General features: G+C 43.8%; 1 protein-coding gene across 2 annotated transcripts in view; it reads right to left on the reverse strand.

The window, feature by feature from the left end:
• Window positions 1-14,785, reverse strand: part of LOC106560538 (neurogenic locus notch homolog protein 1) — a 71,461-nt gene that overhangs the window by 25,676 nt on the left and 31,000 nt on the right. The window contains exons 1-11 of one of the 2 annotated variants that reach the window (XM_045688052.2): window positions 8,279-8,430; window positions 8,029-8,151; window positions 7,654-7,887; window positions 7,206-7,361; window positions 6,419-6,604; window positions 6,046-6,159; window positions 4,283-4,396; window positions 3,684-3,917; window positions 1,749-1,859; window positions 495-687; window positions 271-416 (exon numbers count right to left, since the gene is read on the reverse strand). In XM_045688052.2, coding sequence (XP_045544008.1) covers window positions 271-416; window positions 495-687; window positions 1,749-1,859; window positions 3,684-3,917; window positions 4,283-4,396; window positions 6,046-6,159; window positions 6,419-6,604; window positions 7,206-7,361; window positions 7,654-7,887; window positions 8,029-8,151; window positions 8,279-8,327 — 1,660 coding nt within the window. In that variant the 5' untranslated portion in view covers window positions 8,328-8,430. Of the gene's footprint in view, window positions 1-270; window positions 417-494; window positions 688-1,748; window positions 1,860-3,683; window positions 3,918-4,282; window positions 4,397-6,045; window positions 6,160-6,418; window positions 6,605-7,205; window positions 7,362-7,653; window positions 7,888-8,028; window positions 8,152-8,278; window positions 8,431-14,785 lie in introns of those variants that run through there. The other variant, XM_014123523.3, reaches the window with a different exon arrangement.

Consider the following 14,785-nt stretch of genomic DNA (forward strand, 5'->3'; position numbering starts at 1 on the left):
CTTGCCAAAGAAGGTTATAACCAGAAAGGTTAACATCAGTGTTCAAAACACTCTTCCTTAAGCACGTCTCAGTAATGACCAACACATCTGGATTGGAGCTGTGAAACCACACTTTCAATTGATCCATTTTAGGTAATAAGCTTCTAGTGTTAACTTGCAAGGTGTAAGAAGGTAGAGAAGAGCGAGAGAGGTAGGGGGAAAGGGAGAGAGACACGGAGATGATAGGGAGAGTGAGAAACAGTAAGGGAAGACACGTTGAATTGAACTGACCACTGAAGCCGGCTCGGCAGCTACAAACATATCCACTGGTCATATCCTTGCAGGTGCCACCGTTCATACACGGGTTGGACTCACACTCGTTGTTGTTGATGTCACAGTTAGGCCCACCCCAGCCAGAGTCACAGAAACACCTGTAGCTGGAATACAGATAGAGAAAGGTAAGCGTGGTGTGTGTGTGTGTGTGTGTGTGTGTGTGTGTGTGTGTGTGTGCTCACCCATTGACCAGGTCCTGGCAGCGGCCATGGATGCAGGGGTTGCTGCCACACTCGTCCACCTGCAACAGACAGGTGGCATCACTGTAGCCCTCTGGGCACAGGCATGTGAAGCTGTTGATGCCATCGTTGCAGGTGCCACCATTGTGACAGGGGTTGATGGCACACTCGTCGGTATTGATGTTGCACATGGCACCTGAAAATCCAACACAGCAGGGGGTGAGTTTTGATTCATATATGGCCATTGTTTATAGAAACCACAGCTGGACATACTGTTTTCTTCTCCCTCTCTAATCCTTTGTTAGTTGCTGAGGTGATGGGGGAGTCTGAGAGAGGCAGGGTGAGGCTGCCTGGCTAGCCGCTGGAGGTTAGCCGCTGGAGATTAGCAGTGATGCCTTTCCATTGAATAATAAGATGTGCTCTGGTAAGGAGGGAGAAGGAATGTTTCAGCTGGATCTGAGGGGGTGTAAAGCTCAGATATTTTATACCAGTGACAATGGGACACACAAAGCCTCTCGCCACCCCCTCCTCCTCGCCTCATAGGGGGAACTGTGGAGGAGGGAGGGCCACCTTAACCCAGGGCTGGTAAGGAGAAACAGAATGGCCAGGCCACATTTCACACGCCGGTGAACAACAATTACACACCCCCCCCCCCCATCAATCAGAAAGGGGAGGGCCCAACTGCCTGCTCCACAACTACAATGGCCCTCTGTCTGTGAGCCCTGCCCCTCAACACTCACACAACAGAGGAAAGAGGACAAAACGATAGAGGAGCAAGCGGGCAGCAGCAGCTTGCCTGCAAACCCGCGACCCTCCCAACCTAAGAGATTATTAAATATTCACACACACAGAGAAAACAGGTCCTACAGGGTTTTGAAACAGGAGCCCCATGGGAATAAGTGGACTGGAATTGTTATTCCACAAATGGTTTGGGCTAAATAATCCACCTTTTCTTCACTGACACCGGGAAACGTATAAAAGGGTCAGTGCTTAGGTGTAAAAACACACTTCATACAGACCAGGTGCACATGCAGCAGATGTGTGTTGAGTGAGTGTGAGTGTGTGTGTGTGTGTGTGTGTGTGTGTGTGTGTGTGTGTGTGTGTGTGTGTGTGTGTGTGTGTGTGTGTGTGTGTGTGTGAGTGAGTGAGGGAATGTGACACCACTCTTCTTTTTCAGTCAGCTCACTGGCCACCTGTCCCCCTCCCTTCCACCTTTCTTCCACCTGCCCCAGATTCTCCCGTCGACCCAGTGCTCACCTGCGTAACCTGGCTCACATGCACACTCATAGCTGTTGATCTTGTCAATGCACCTCCCGTAGTCACAGGGCTTGCTCTTACAGTCATCCAGATTCACCTCACAGTTAAAGCCTGTCAAACAACCAAAGTAGGGGGTACAATGTTAATAACACTGGCAGAGCTTCACACATACAGTGGGGGAAAAAAGTATTTCATCCCCTGCTGATTTTGTACGTTTGCCCACTGATAAAGATAGGATCAGTCTATAATTTTAATGGTAGGTTTATTTGAACAGTGAGAGACAGAATAACAACACAAATATCCAGAAAAACACATGTCAAAAATGTTATAAATTGATTTGCATTTTAATGAGGGAAATAAGTATTTGACCCCCTCTCAATCAGAAAGATTTCTGGCTCCCAGGTGTCTTTTATACAGGTAACGAGCTGAGATTAGGAGCACACTCTTAAAAGGGAGTGCTCCTAACCGCAGTTTGTTACCTGCAAAAAAGACACCTGTCCACAGAAGCAATCAGATTCCAAACTCTCCACCATGGCCAAGACCAAAGAGCTCTCCAAGGATGTCAGGGACAAGATTGTAGACCTACACAAGGCTGGAATGGGCTACAAGACCATCGCCAAGCAGCTTGGTGAGAAGGTGACAACATTTGTTGCGATTATACGCAAATGGAAGAAACACAAAAGAACTGTCAATATCTCTCGGCCTGGGGCTCCATGCAAAATCTCACCTTGTGGGGTTGCAATGATCGTGAGAACGGTGAGGAATCAGCCCAGAACTACACGGGAGGATCTTGTCAATGATCTCAAGGCAGCTGGGACCATAGTCACCAAGAAAACAATTGGTAACACATGAAGGACTGAAATCCTGCAGCGCCCGCAAGGTCCCCTGCTCAAGAATACATATACATGCCCGTCTAAAGTTTGCCAATGAACATCTGAATGACTCAGAGGACAACTGGTGAAAGTGTTGTGGTCAGATGAGACCAAAATGGAGGTCTTTGGCATCAACTCAACGCGCCGTGTTTGGAGGAGGAGGAATGCTGCCTATGACCCCAAGAACACCATCTCCACCGTCAAACATGGAGGTGGAAACATTATGCTTTGGGGGTGTTTTTCTGCTAAGGGGACAGGACAACTTCACCGCATCATTTGACGGGGCCATGTACTGTCAAATCTTGGGTGAGAACCTCCTTCCCTCAGCCAGGGCATTGAAAATGGGTCGTGGATGGGTATTCCAGCATAACAATGACCCAAAACACACAGCCAAGGCAACAAAGGAGTGGCTCAAGAAGAAGCACATTAATAAAGGTCCTGGAGTGGCCTAGCCAGTCTCCAGACCTTAATCCCATAGAAAATCTGTGGAGGGAGCTGAAGGTTCGAGTTGCCAAACGTCAGCCTCGAAACCTTAATGACTTGGAGAAGATCTGCAAAGAGGAGTGGGACAAAATCCCTCCTGAGATGTGTGCAAACCTGGTGGCCAACTACAAGAAACGTCTGACCTCTGTGATTGCCAACAAGGGTTTTGCCACCAAGTACTAAGTCATGTTTTGCAGAGGGGTCAAATACTTATTTCCCTCATTAAAATGCAAATCATTTTTGACATGCGTTTTTATGGATTTTTTTGTTGTTATTCTGTCTCTCACTGTTCAAATAAACCTACCATTAAAAATGTAGACTGATCATTTCTTTGTAAGTGGGCAAACGTACAAAATCAGCAGGGGATCAAATACTTTTTTCCCCCACTGTATGCCTGGATGTGGCTGTCTGTATTGGAAAATATGTAGGATTGTAGTATGGTGTGTACATGTGTATGTGTGTGTCTGCGTATCTCTGGGTGTCTTCCTGCATGCGCGCGCATGTGTGTGTGTCTTCCTGCATGTGAGAGAGCGCAAGAGAGAGAGAGCGCGAGAGAGACAGCGCGAGAGAGTTCTTGTACCTGCAGTGCCCTTGGGGCAGGTGCAGATGTAAGTGTTCTCCCTGTCCTGACAGGTGCCTCCGTTCTGACATGGCTGGCTCAGACACTCGTTGATGTTGGTCTCGCACAGGCGGCCCGTGTAACCAGGGTGACAGTAGCAGGTGAAGGTGGCCAGGCCGTCCTTACATGTGCCATAGTGACAGGGGTCCGAGTAACACTCGTTGATGTCAGTCTCACAGTGCTGTCCAGTGTAACCTGGAAAGGAGGAGAAGATAGTTCTAAACCTTTCTCCAGAAGTGTGCCCTGGTTCACTCCCCCTCGAACATTTCAAAAGCATTGGATTGGTGCAAGCATAGCTGGAAGGAGTTTCCACCATATTCCTCGCACCAATCCATGTATTTTAAATCCATGAAAGGGAGTGTATGAGTGCACATTTCAGAATAAGGGTAGAGAATCAGAACATAGCTTATGTTCTAGGATGAAGAGGTCTTATAGGGAAATTCCGCCGAACCAAAGGAAGCCTATCGATGATTGTCCATGTAACCACCTTATAAAGTGTATTAATTTAAACACAAGAATTGAGCCTCAAACCGTTCTGACCATGTGCCAGCCGACTGTACCTTCAGTGCATTCACATGAGTATTTGTTAGGGCCGTCGGTACACTTGGCTCCGTTCATGCAGGGCGTGCTGGCACACTCATCGATGTCAACCTGACATAGACCACCAGAGAAGCCTGGACAGGGAAGAATATATATATCAGCCATATATGTTTTTGTTGTTTTCTGTGCTGTTTTGCTATTCTTACAGTTTTGTTATTTGTCTCGTATCGAATCCAAGTTTATGTACATTAACATGATTTGTGGGCTACACATCTGGGGACAGTTTATTTATTTACATATTTATTTATTTTTGGACTACTTTTACCCCCTTTTCTCCCCAATTTCGTGATATCCAATTGGTAGTTACAGTCTTGTCCCATTGCTGCAACTCCCCTACAGACTCGAGAGAGGCGAAGGTCGAGAGCCATGCCTCCTCCGAAACACGACCCTGCCAAGCCGCACCGCTTCTTGACACACTGCTTGCTTAACCCGGAAGCCAGCTGCACCAATGTGTCAGAGGAAACACCATCCAGCTGGCGACCGAAGTCATTTTGCAGGTGCCCGGCCTGCCACAGGAGTCACTAGTGCACAATGGGACAAGGACATCCTGGCCGGCCAAACCCTCGCAAATTGTGTGCCGTCTTATGGGTCTCCCGGTCACGGCCAGAGGTGACACAGCCTGTGATCGAACCTGGGTCTGTAGTGACGCCTCAAGCACTGTAATGCAGTGCCTTAGATTGCTGCGGCACTCGGGAGGCCCGGGACAGTTTTTTAGATTCAAATCCTGTGTCGTCTTGGAGAGCATTTACACTATGATACATTAAAGAGTTATCAAAATAATACCAGCGTATAAACATATTACTGTCATGTAAAGATGCACATTTATTTTGAAACAGCACAAATGTCAAAATGTTCCTTTTATTTGAGATATGCTTTATTGGGTTTTTCTCTGAAAGTGCACTTAATAGCCTGTTACACTCTGAAATTGACACCATAGCATGAAAAAAAATTAAGAAAGGTATCTCAGAACAATGCACTGGCAAGCAGGATCAACTCCCCAGTGAACAGTTTTCAGTCGGAATTTGTTTTTACCTCATGTAATGATTTGCATATTGATAAAATGAAGCCTGGTTTGTTCTAAGGTAACTTAAATATGCTAAAGTTATAATGTACGCCTAAAAGATATCGAACATTAGCTGAATGTAATTGCGCTCTTAATTATTTTACCACATCTTTCAAACATAATCCAGCCTTTATTGTAGCTCTAAAAAGTGCATGAGTTAGAGGAGGGAAAAAACGAAAAAGGAAGGTTAAACTATTTTGCATCTAAAGTAGGTCTGGAGTCCCTGGACCCTGAACTTTATAACAATACCCCCCCCCCACACAACCCATATAGCAGGAGCACCAAATACACACTTGCACACCCCACCACCCCTTATACCCCCCTCTTTGGGTGCTAAGGTCTTACGCAAACTGTTTTGCCTGCTAATTATGCTGATGTCCAGGTGACCTTGTTATTACCACCCTCCCTGCCCTCATCAGAAATGCCTACACTAGTCAACCTCAGAAAAGTATCACACACACACACACACACACACACACGTAATCATTCACTTTACTTCACCCTCCAGTGACCCCACTTCCACCCAAACCTATCAGGAGCTGAGGACCCCCACCCTCCATCTACTCCTCCAACCCTCCCTCCCTGTACACCTTCCTTCCTCCTTTCATTCATCAATTCCTTCCACCCGCCAACTCTCTCTCTCTGGGCCATCTCTCTCACCTTTGTGGCACTCGCAGTGGAAGGAGTTGATCCTGTCGATGCACTTCCCGTTGTTCAGACAGGGCATGCTGGCACACTCGTCAGTGTTGATCTGGCAAAATACCCCCTCATAACCTGAACACACACACACACGTTTATGACAATATTACAGAAACCGTTTCAGGTAACATTACTTTGTGTTCACAGGCTCAAATATTTTGCCATTTTTAGATAGCTAGTATTGTCTAGTGTAGTAGGGGCAGAGAACTGAAATCCCTTCAATCGTGAACAATTATTCTTACACCTAACAACATGTCAAAGTGTCTATGTCAGTAAAACAGTGTTACAAACCTAAATATCCCCCTAAATGGTACATTTCAATGTGTCATCGTACCTGGCATGCAGATGCAGTGGAATCCTCCAATCTGGTCCAGGCATGTGGCATCGTTCTGACAGGGGTTGGACATGCACTCGTTGACATCCATCTCGCACCGTGGGCCCTCGTAACCCTGGAGACACTTGCACTGGAACGAGCCTTTAGTGTTCAGGCAGCGCCCACCGTGCTCGCAAGGGTTGGCACCTGAAACGTCAAACACAGGATATACATCACCACTTATATCCCCACTTACATTTACGTCATTTAGCAGACGCTCTTATCCAGAGCGACTTACAAATTGGTGCATTCACCTTATGATATCCAGTGGAACAACCACTTTACAATAGTACATCTATATCTTTTTTTTGGGGGGGGGGGTTAGAAGGATTACTTTATCCTATCCCAGGTATTCCTTAAAGAGGTGGGGTTTCAGGTGTCTCCGGAAGGTGGTGATTGACTCCGCTGTCCTGGCATTGTGAGGGAGCTTGTTCCACCATTGGATCAAGCTCCCTCACGACACCCTGTGCAATTTCTCTATCATTAACACAAGAGGTAGATATAAAGATACAGTTCCCATAAAAAAATCACTTCAGTGTTCTAATGGCAAAATATTACCAAAATGCATTACCGTCACACAGACAATTATTTATTTTTATTTAACCTTTATGTGTCCAAGTTAGTCTAATTGAAAATCTCTCGGGAGTGTTTGGCAAATAGCACATTGGCAGAGTTTGTCATCCTGAATGTTCAGAGACAGGTACCTTTCTATAGAGATGAGAGAAGAGCAGAGAGAGAAGTCACTCACCTAAGGAACACTCGTCAATGTCCTGGTTGCATGCAGAGCCGGTGTAACCTGGAGGGCAGGTACAGATGGCTTTCCCGTTGACAGGATTGGTGTCACAGTTAGAGCCTTTCTGACACGGGTTACTGATGCAGGCGTCATCAAGATGACACAGTAAACCTGAGGAAAGACAAATTATGATGAATGGGATTTTTATAGGTAGTGTATTTCCAGGGGCACAAAATGCTTTCTATTGTAAAGGGGGAGAATTGACTCACCTCATCAACTAACATTGTGAAGCACCAACCTGAAAATAGGCTCTCAATATTGTCAAGCAACTATCATGGGGGTGTAACCAGGCCACCTCAGTTCAGTGTGGCCTGGTGTGCAAAGCTCTCAACAGTTTCTTATTTTTAATCTTCCTCCAATGTGTGTGTGTGTGGTTAGTGTGGGACAGGCGAGGTCGTAGTACCTGTGCGCCCATGTGGACACTCGCAGAAGAAAGAGGCTACGCGGTCGTGGCATGTGGCGCCGTGATAACAGGCTGCGCTGGCACAGTCGTCGATATTCTCACTGCAGTCATCGCCTGTCCAGCCATTGACACAGACACAGTGGAAGCTGCCATAGGTGTCGTGGCACGTACCGCCGTTCTGGCACGTGTTTGGCATCATCTCACACTCATCCACATTCTCGGTACAGAACTGGCCTAGAGAGCAGCGGGCAAGGATTACATTATGCAGGGGCCATAAGAGATCGATATAGGGCCAATGTGGGTGGAATCTGAAGTTCATTTTTTTCTAGAGACCTTGTCCATCTTGAAGATTGGAGGGTTTGGTATAAAGGTTACCTGTAAAGTGAGGGGGGCACTGGCAGTTGTAGGTGTTGACCCCATCCACACACAAGCCACCATTCTGACAGTTGTGGCCTGGGCAGTCATCAATGTTGTGATCACAATTCTGACTTGTAAATCCTGAGAGTGAGTGAGTGAGAGTTGAGAGAGGGGGAGAAAGAAGAGACAATAGGGAAAGAAAAGGGAAAAAGAGACATGTCATTCATAGAAACCAGTAAAAATTTCACTTCACATAATTCAGACCCACCTTTCTTCTTATTGTTACAATCCTTTATAACCAGAGATAAGATCTGCATATTCCCATGGCCATCTGCTTGAATCTACAGCCTACCTCCTTGCACGCTTCAAAATGGCTCCCTGCGTAGTGTGTAGCCATTTTACAAATCAAAACTCAGCTTAACAATCAACCCAAAGCGGCGTAGGTTTCCTGCTCGCCTCACTCTCTGTCTGCATTCTATCACAAAGACACACGAGAGTGGCACGCCGTAGGTTACATTTTAACTCTTAGTTAAATGTTAAAATGCATGCACACACACATTTATCCAAACCGTCCTTCACTCAGAACCTTTGGGATTGCTCTATAGGTGACTGAACTTTGATTCCCACTGAAACCTCAACCTTTAGGCCAACAACACCAACTGCATGCTTCATTATCATCAGGAGGAAGGGATTGATAAGGGCACAAATGAAGGAAAAATCTGGGAATACCGTCTGTTTCTGAGCCGCTGGGAATGAGGGAGTCTCGGCAGCTGCATGCAGAACTCCACAGCAGAGCCACAAACAGACAACCACCATGCATGAACCACCATTAGGGCTGTGGCGGTCATGACATTTTGTCAGCCGGTGATTGTCATGCAAATAACTGCCGGCCACATGGTAATTGACCAATAATTACCATAAACACATTTCGCATCTCCTGGCTACCATGAATAGCCTACAAACCACTGATGCAGAACATTGGAACAATTACATGAATCCATTTAATATAGACTACACCATCACAATAAATCCATTATTTATTTTAGACAGGTCTAAAGAAACATGATATGAAGAAAATCTATTCTATTCCAGAACAGAATATATTCTGAGTTGTCCTTATGTTAGGCCCTGATCTGGCTATGTCATATGGCTGTGGGCTAAACAGTTCATTTAACAGACAAGATTTGTTTAGAATTATATATTATTTTATAGGATGAAGAATACAGTTGAACATAGCTGAATAAAATAGAAAGGATATTTTCTCCAAAAGATTTCAGAGGGAGTGCGCACACGCAGCTATTCTGTGTTGAGCAGTTAACAAAGAAACAGGTCCTCCTATATGCCCACGTTTTTAATATGCAAGCATAGGCGCTAAGTCCATAAGGTTAGGGGAATCTTTTCCTAAAGCAAATTGAATTAAATTGCCAAAATTACAGTGCATTCGGAAAGCATTTCATTTTTCCACATTTTGTTACGTTACAGCCTTTTCTAAAAATTTATTCAATATACAGTTGAAGTTGTAAGTTTACATACACCTTAGCCAAATACATTTAAACTCCGTTTTTCACAATTCCTGACATTTAATCCTAGTAAAAATTCCATGTCTTAGGTCAGTTAGGATCACCACTTTATTTTAAGAATGTGAAATGTCAGAATAATAGTAGAGAAATATTTATTTCAGCTTTTATTTCTTTCATCACATTCCCAGTGGGTCAGAAGTTTACATACATTCAATTAGTATTTGGTAACATTGCCTTTAAAATTGTTTAGCCTGGGTTAAACGTTTTGGGTAGCCTTCCACAGGCTTCCCACAATAAGTTGGGTGAATGTTGGCCCATTCCTCCTGACAGATCTGGTGTAACTGAGTCAGTTTTGTAGACCTCCTTGCTCGCACAAGCTTTTTCAGTTCTGCCCACAAATTTTCGATAGGATTGAGGTCAGGGCTTTGTGATAGCCACTCCAATACCTTGACTTTGTTGTCCTTAAGCCATTTTGCCACAACTTTGGAAGTATGCTCGGGGTCATTGTCCATTTGGGAGATCCATTTGCAACCAAGCTTTAACTTCCTGACTGATGTCTTGAGATGTTGCTTCAATATATGCACATAATGTAACTCCCTCATGATGCCATCTATTTTGTGAAGTGCACCAGTCCCTCCTGCAGCAAAGCACCCCCACAACATGATGCTGCCACCCCCGTGCTTCATGGTTGGGATGGTGTTCTTCGGCTTGCAAGCCTCCCCCTGCCAAACATAACAATGTTCAATATGGCCAAACAGTTCTATTTTTGTTTCATCAGACCAGAGGACATTTCTCCAAAAAGTACGATCTTTGTCCCCATGTGCAGTTGCAAACCGTAGTCTGGATTTTTTATGGCGGTTTTGGAGCAGTGGCCTCTTCCTTGCTGAGCAGCCTTTCTGGTTATGTGGATATAGAACTCGTTTTACTGTGGATATAGATACTTTTGTACCGGTTTCCTCCAGCCAGCATCTTCACAAGGTCCTTTGCTGTTGTTCTGGGATTGATTTGCACTTAATGCACCAAAGTACGTTCATCTCAAGGAGACAGAACGCGTCTTCCTGAGCGGTATGACGGCTGCGTGGTCCCATGGTGTTTATACTTGCGTACCATTGTTTGTACAGATGAACGTGGTACATTCAGGCATTTGGTAATTGCTCACAAGGATGAACCAGAAATGTGGAGGTCTACAAATTTTTTTTCTGAGGTCTTGGCTGATTTCTTTAGATTTTTCCATGATGTCAAGCAAAGAGGCACTGAGTTTGAAGGTAGGCCTTGAAATACATCCACAGGTACACCTCCAATTGACTCAAATGATGTCAATTAGCCTATCAGAAGCTTCTAAAGCTATGACATCATTTTCGGGAATTTTCCAAGCTGTTTAAAGGCACAGTCAACTTAGTGTATGTAAACTTCTGACCCACTGGAATTGTGATACAGTGAATTATAAGTGAAATAATCTGTCTGTAAACAAGTGTTGGAAAAATGACTTGTGTCATACACAAAGTAGATGTCCTAACCGACTTGCCAAAACTATAGTTTGTTAACAAGAAATGTGTGGAGTGGTTGAAAAACGAGTTAATGACTCCAACCTAAGTGTATGTAAACTTCCGACTTCAACTGTATATCTTTCATCAATCTACACACAATACCCCATACTGACAAAGCAAAAACAGGTTTTTAGAAATGTTTGCAAATTTGTTAAGCATAAAAAACAGAAATACCTTATTTACATAAGTATGCAGACCCTTTGTTATGAGACTCGAAATTGAGCTCAGGTCATCCTGTTTCCGATAATCATCCTTGAGATGTTTCTACAACTTGATTGGAGTCCACCTGTGGTTTATTTAATTGATTGGACATGATTTGGAAAGGCACACACCTGTCTACATAAAGTCCCACAGTTGACAGCGCATGTCCGAGCAAAAACCAAGCCATGAGGTCAAAGGAATTGTCAGTAGAGCTCTGAGGATTGTGTTGAGGCACCGATCTGAGGAAGGGTAAAAACACATTTCTGTAGCATTGAAGGTCCCCAAGAACACAGTGGCCTCCATCATTCTTAAATGGAAGAAGTTTGGAACCAGCAAGACTCTTCCTAAAGCTGGCCACCCGGACAAACTGAGCAATCAGGGGAGAAGGACCTTGGTGAGGGAGGTGACCACGAGCTCTAGAGTTCCTCTGTGGAGATAGGAGAACCTTCCAGAAGAACAACCATCTCTGCAGCACTCCACCAATCAGGAATTTATGGTAAAGTGGCCAGATGGAAGCCACTCCTCAGCCCACTTGGAGTTTGTCAAAAGGCACCTGAAGGACTCTCAGACCATGAGAAACAAGATTCTCTGGTCTGATGAAACCAATATTGAACTTTTTGTCCTGAATGCCAAGCGTCACATCTGGAGGAAACCTTACACCATCCCCGTTTTTTAGCGGCAGGGACAGAGAGTCTAGTCAGGAATCAGGATCGAGGGAAAGATGAACGGAGCAAAGTACAGAGAGACCCTTGATGAAGAGCACTCAGGACCTCAGACTGGGCAAAGGTTCCCCTTCCAACAGGACAACGACCCTAAGTACACAGCCAAGACAACGCAGGAGTGGCTTCGGGACAAGTCTCTGAATGTCCTTGAGAGGCCCAGCCGGAGCCCGGACTTGAACCCGATTGAACATCTCTGGAGAGACCTGAAAATAGTTGTGCAGCAACGCTCCCCATCCAACAGGAGAGAGCTTGAGAAGAATGGGAGAAACTCCCCAAATACAGGTGTGCCAAGCTTGTAGCGTCATACTCGAGAAGACTTGAGGCTGTTAACGTTGCCAAAGGTGCTTCAACAAAGTTCTGAGTAAAGGGCCTGAATACTTATGTAAATGTGATATTACATTTTTTATTTCTATACATTTGCAAAAATGTCTAGAAACCAGTTTTTGCTTTGTCATTATGGGGTATTGTGTGTAGTTAGATAAGGGGGAGAAAAACGATGTAATCAATTTTAGAATAAGGCTGTAACGTAACAAAATGTGGAAAAAGTAAAGGGGTCTGAATACTTTCCGAATGCACTTTCTGTTGGAAGGTGAACCTTTGCCCCAGTCTGAGGCGCGATAGGCTAATTAGCCTACTCCTGTCAAAACAGAAATAAATTAAATAATTCAAAATAGGCTACTAAAGCATGATTTGGATCAGTAGCTTCTTAAAAAAATACATAGTGGATTGTTTTAAATCATAGTGCCTACAGTCCGAAGGAAAGGCATCGCGTGCAATTTGGGAAGATTATTGTTGAGTTGCGACTGTCTGAAAAGTTGAGCGGCTATGCCAGCCATATCACAATATTTCATAATACAATGCAGGAAAACATAATTTGGTAAGCAAATGGTTATTGCTGTAAAGAGAACACAATAAAAATACTAACCTGTCTTTTAGTTATCAAAATTCTCAACTTAATTGACCGAACAACAGTATAGCCTATATTATTGGCACAGAACATATTCACTATTCATCATTGTTGGGTCAGTGTTACTTAAAAGGTTTGTTTTTTACAATTTCCTCCTCCAGTTTAGATGAACGTAATATTCTGTGTCTCGCCTTCTCTTAGGCCTATTATATGGTCGTTTTTATTGTATCTATTTGTCAGTATCAGTCGAGTAGGCTAACCTCTCTAGGGTAGGGGGCAGTATTTGCATGGCCGGATAAAAAAACGTACCCGATTTAATCTGGTTATTACTACTGCCCAGAAACTAGAATATGCATATAATTATTGGCTTTGGATAGAACACACCCTAAAGTTTCTAAAACTGTTTGAATGGTGTCTGTGAGTATAACAGAACTCATATGGCAGGCAAAAACCTGAGAAGATTCCTTACAGGAAGTGCCCTCTCTCACCATTTCTTGGGCTTCTACACTCTCTTTATTGAAAACTGAGGATCTCTGCTGTAACGTGACACTTCCTACGGCTCCCATAGGCTCTCAGAAGGCGGCAAAACGGTGAATGATGCCTTTGGAGCCCCTGGCTGAAAAACAGTAGCGCATAGTGTCTTGAGTGCACAAACAAAACAGAGGATATTTGAACATAACTATGGATTATTTTGAACCAAACCAAAAATGTGTTATTGAAATAGAAGTCCTGGGAGTGCATTCTGACGAAGAACAGCAAAGGTAATCCAATTTTTATTATAGTAAATCTGAGTTTGGTGACTGCCAAACTTGGTGCGGTTCAAAATAGCTAGCCCGTTATGGCGAGCTATCTACTCAGAATATTGCAAAATGTGCTTTTGCCGAAAAGCTATTTTAAAATCGGACATAGCGATTGCATAAAGGAGTTCTGTATCTATAATTCTTAAAATAATTGTTGTTTTTTGTGAACGTTTATCGTGAGTAATTTAGTAAATTCACCGGAAGTTTGCGGTGGATGTGCTAGTTCTGAACATCACATGCTAATGTAAAAAGCTGGTTTTTGATATAAATATGAACTTGATTGAACAAAACATGCATGTATTGTATAACATAATGTCCTAGGAGTGTCATCTGATGAAGATCATCAAAGGTTAGTGCTGCATTTAGCTGTGGTTTGGGTTTATGTGACATTATATGCTAGCTTGAAAAATGGGTGTCTGATTATTTCTGGCTGGGTACTCTGCTGACATAATCTAATGTTTTGCTTTCGTTGTAAAGCCTTTTTGAAATCGGACAGTGTGGTTAGATTAACGAGAGTCTTGTCTTTAAAATGGTGTAAAATAGTCATATGTTTGAGAAATTGAAGTAATAGCATTTCTAAGGTATTTGAATAACGCGCCACGGGATTCCACTGGCTGTTGAGTAGGTGGGACGATTTCGTCCCACATACCCTAGAGAGGCTAACTTGTAATTTGTTGAATAAAAAAGATTATGCTAATGTCTCCAGTCATATAATGTGTAGTAGAATTGTATGAAATGTGTTTATAAAAAGGCAACACTTTCCCATGCAAAGAAAGAAATGTACAGTATCCGATATAGCCTAGGCCTAATCTACACTATAAGTGCTCAGCTATGCATTGAACAGTTGTTTTTTGCGAACAGTGATTGAGTTATATTATTTGCCTAAATTATGAACATCCAATCTACTCATCACTTTACAAACAGTATGCTATCTTACATAAGCCTGCAAATGCGATAATGCATGGAATACTTTTTTATTAAGGGGAATTTTTACGGTGAAAATTTGCTTCCCCAAACTTGAAACTCACGCGCCGCCTATGTATGCCAAGTTGTAAAGCGGATTCATGTGCTTTATTTT

Source organism: Salmo salar, chromosome 01 (assembly GCF_965601325.2).
Source record: "Salmo salar chromosome 01, fSalSal1, whole genome shotgun sequence".
NCBI lineage: Eukaryota > Metazoa > Chordata > Actinopteri > Salmoniformes > Salmonidae > Salmo > Salmo salar.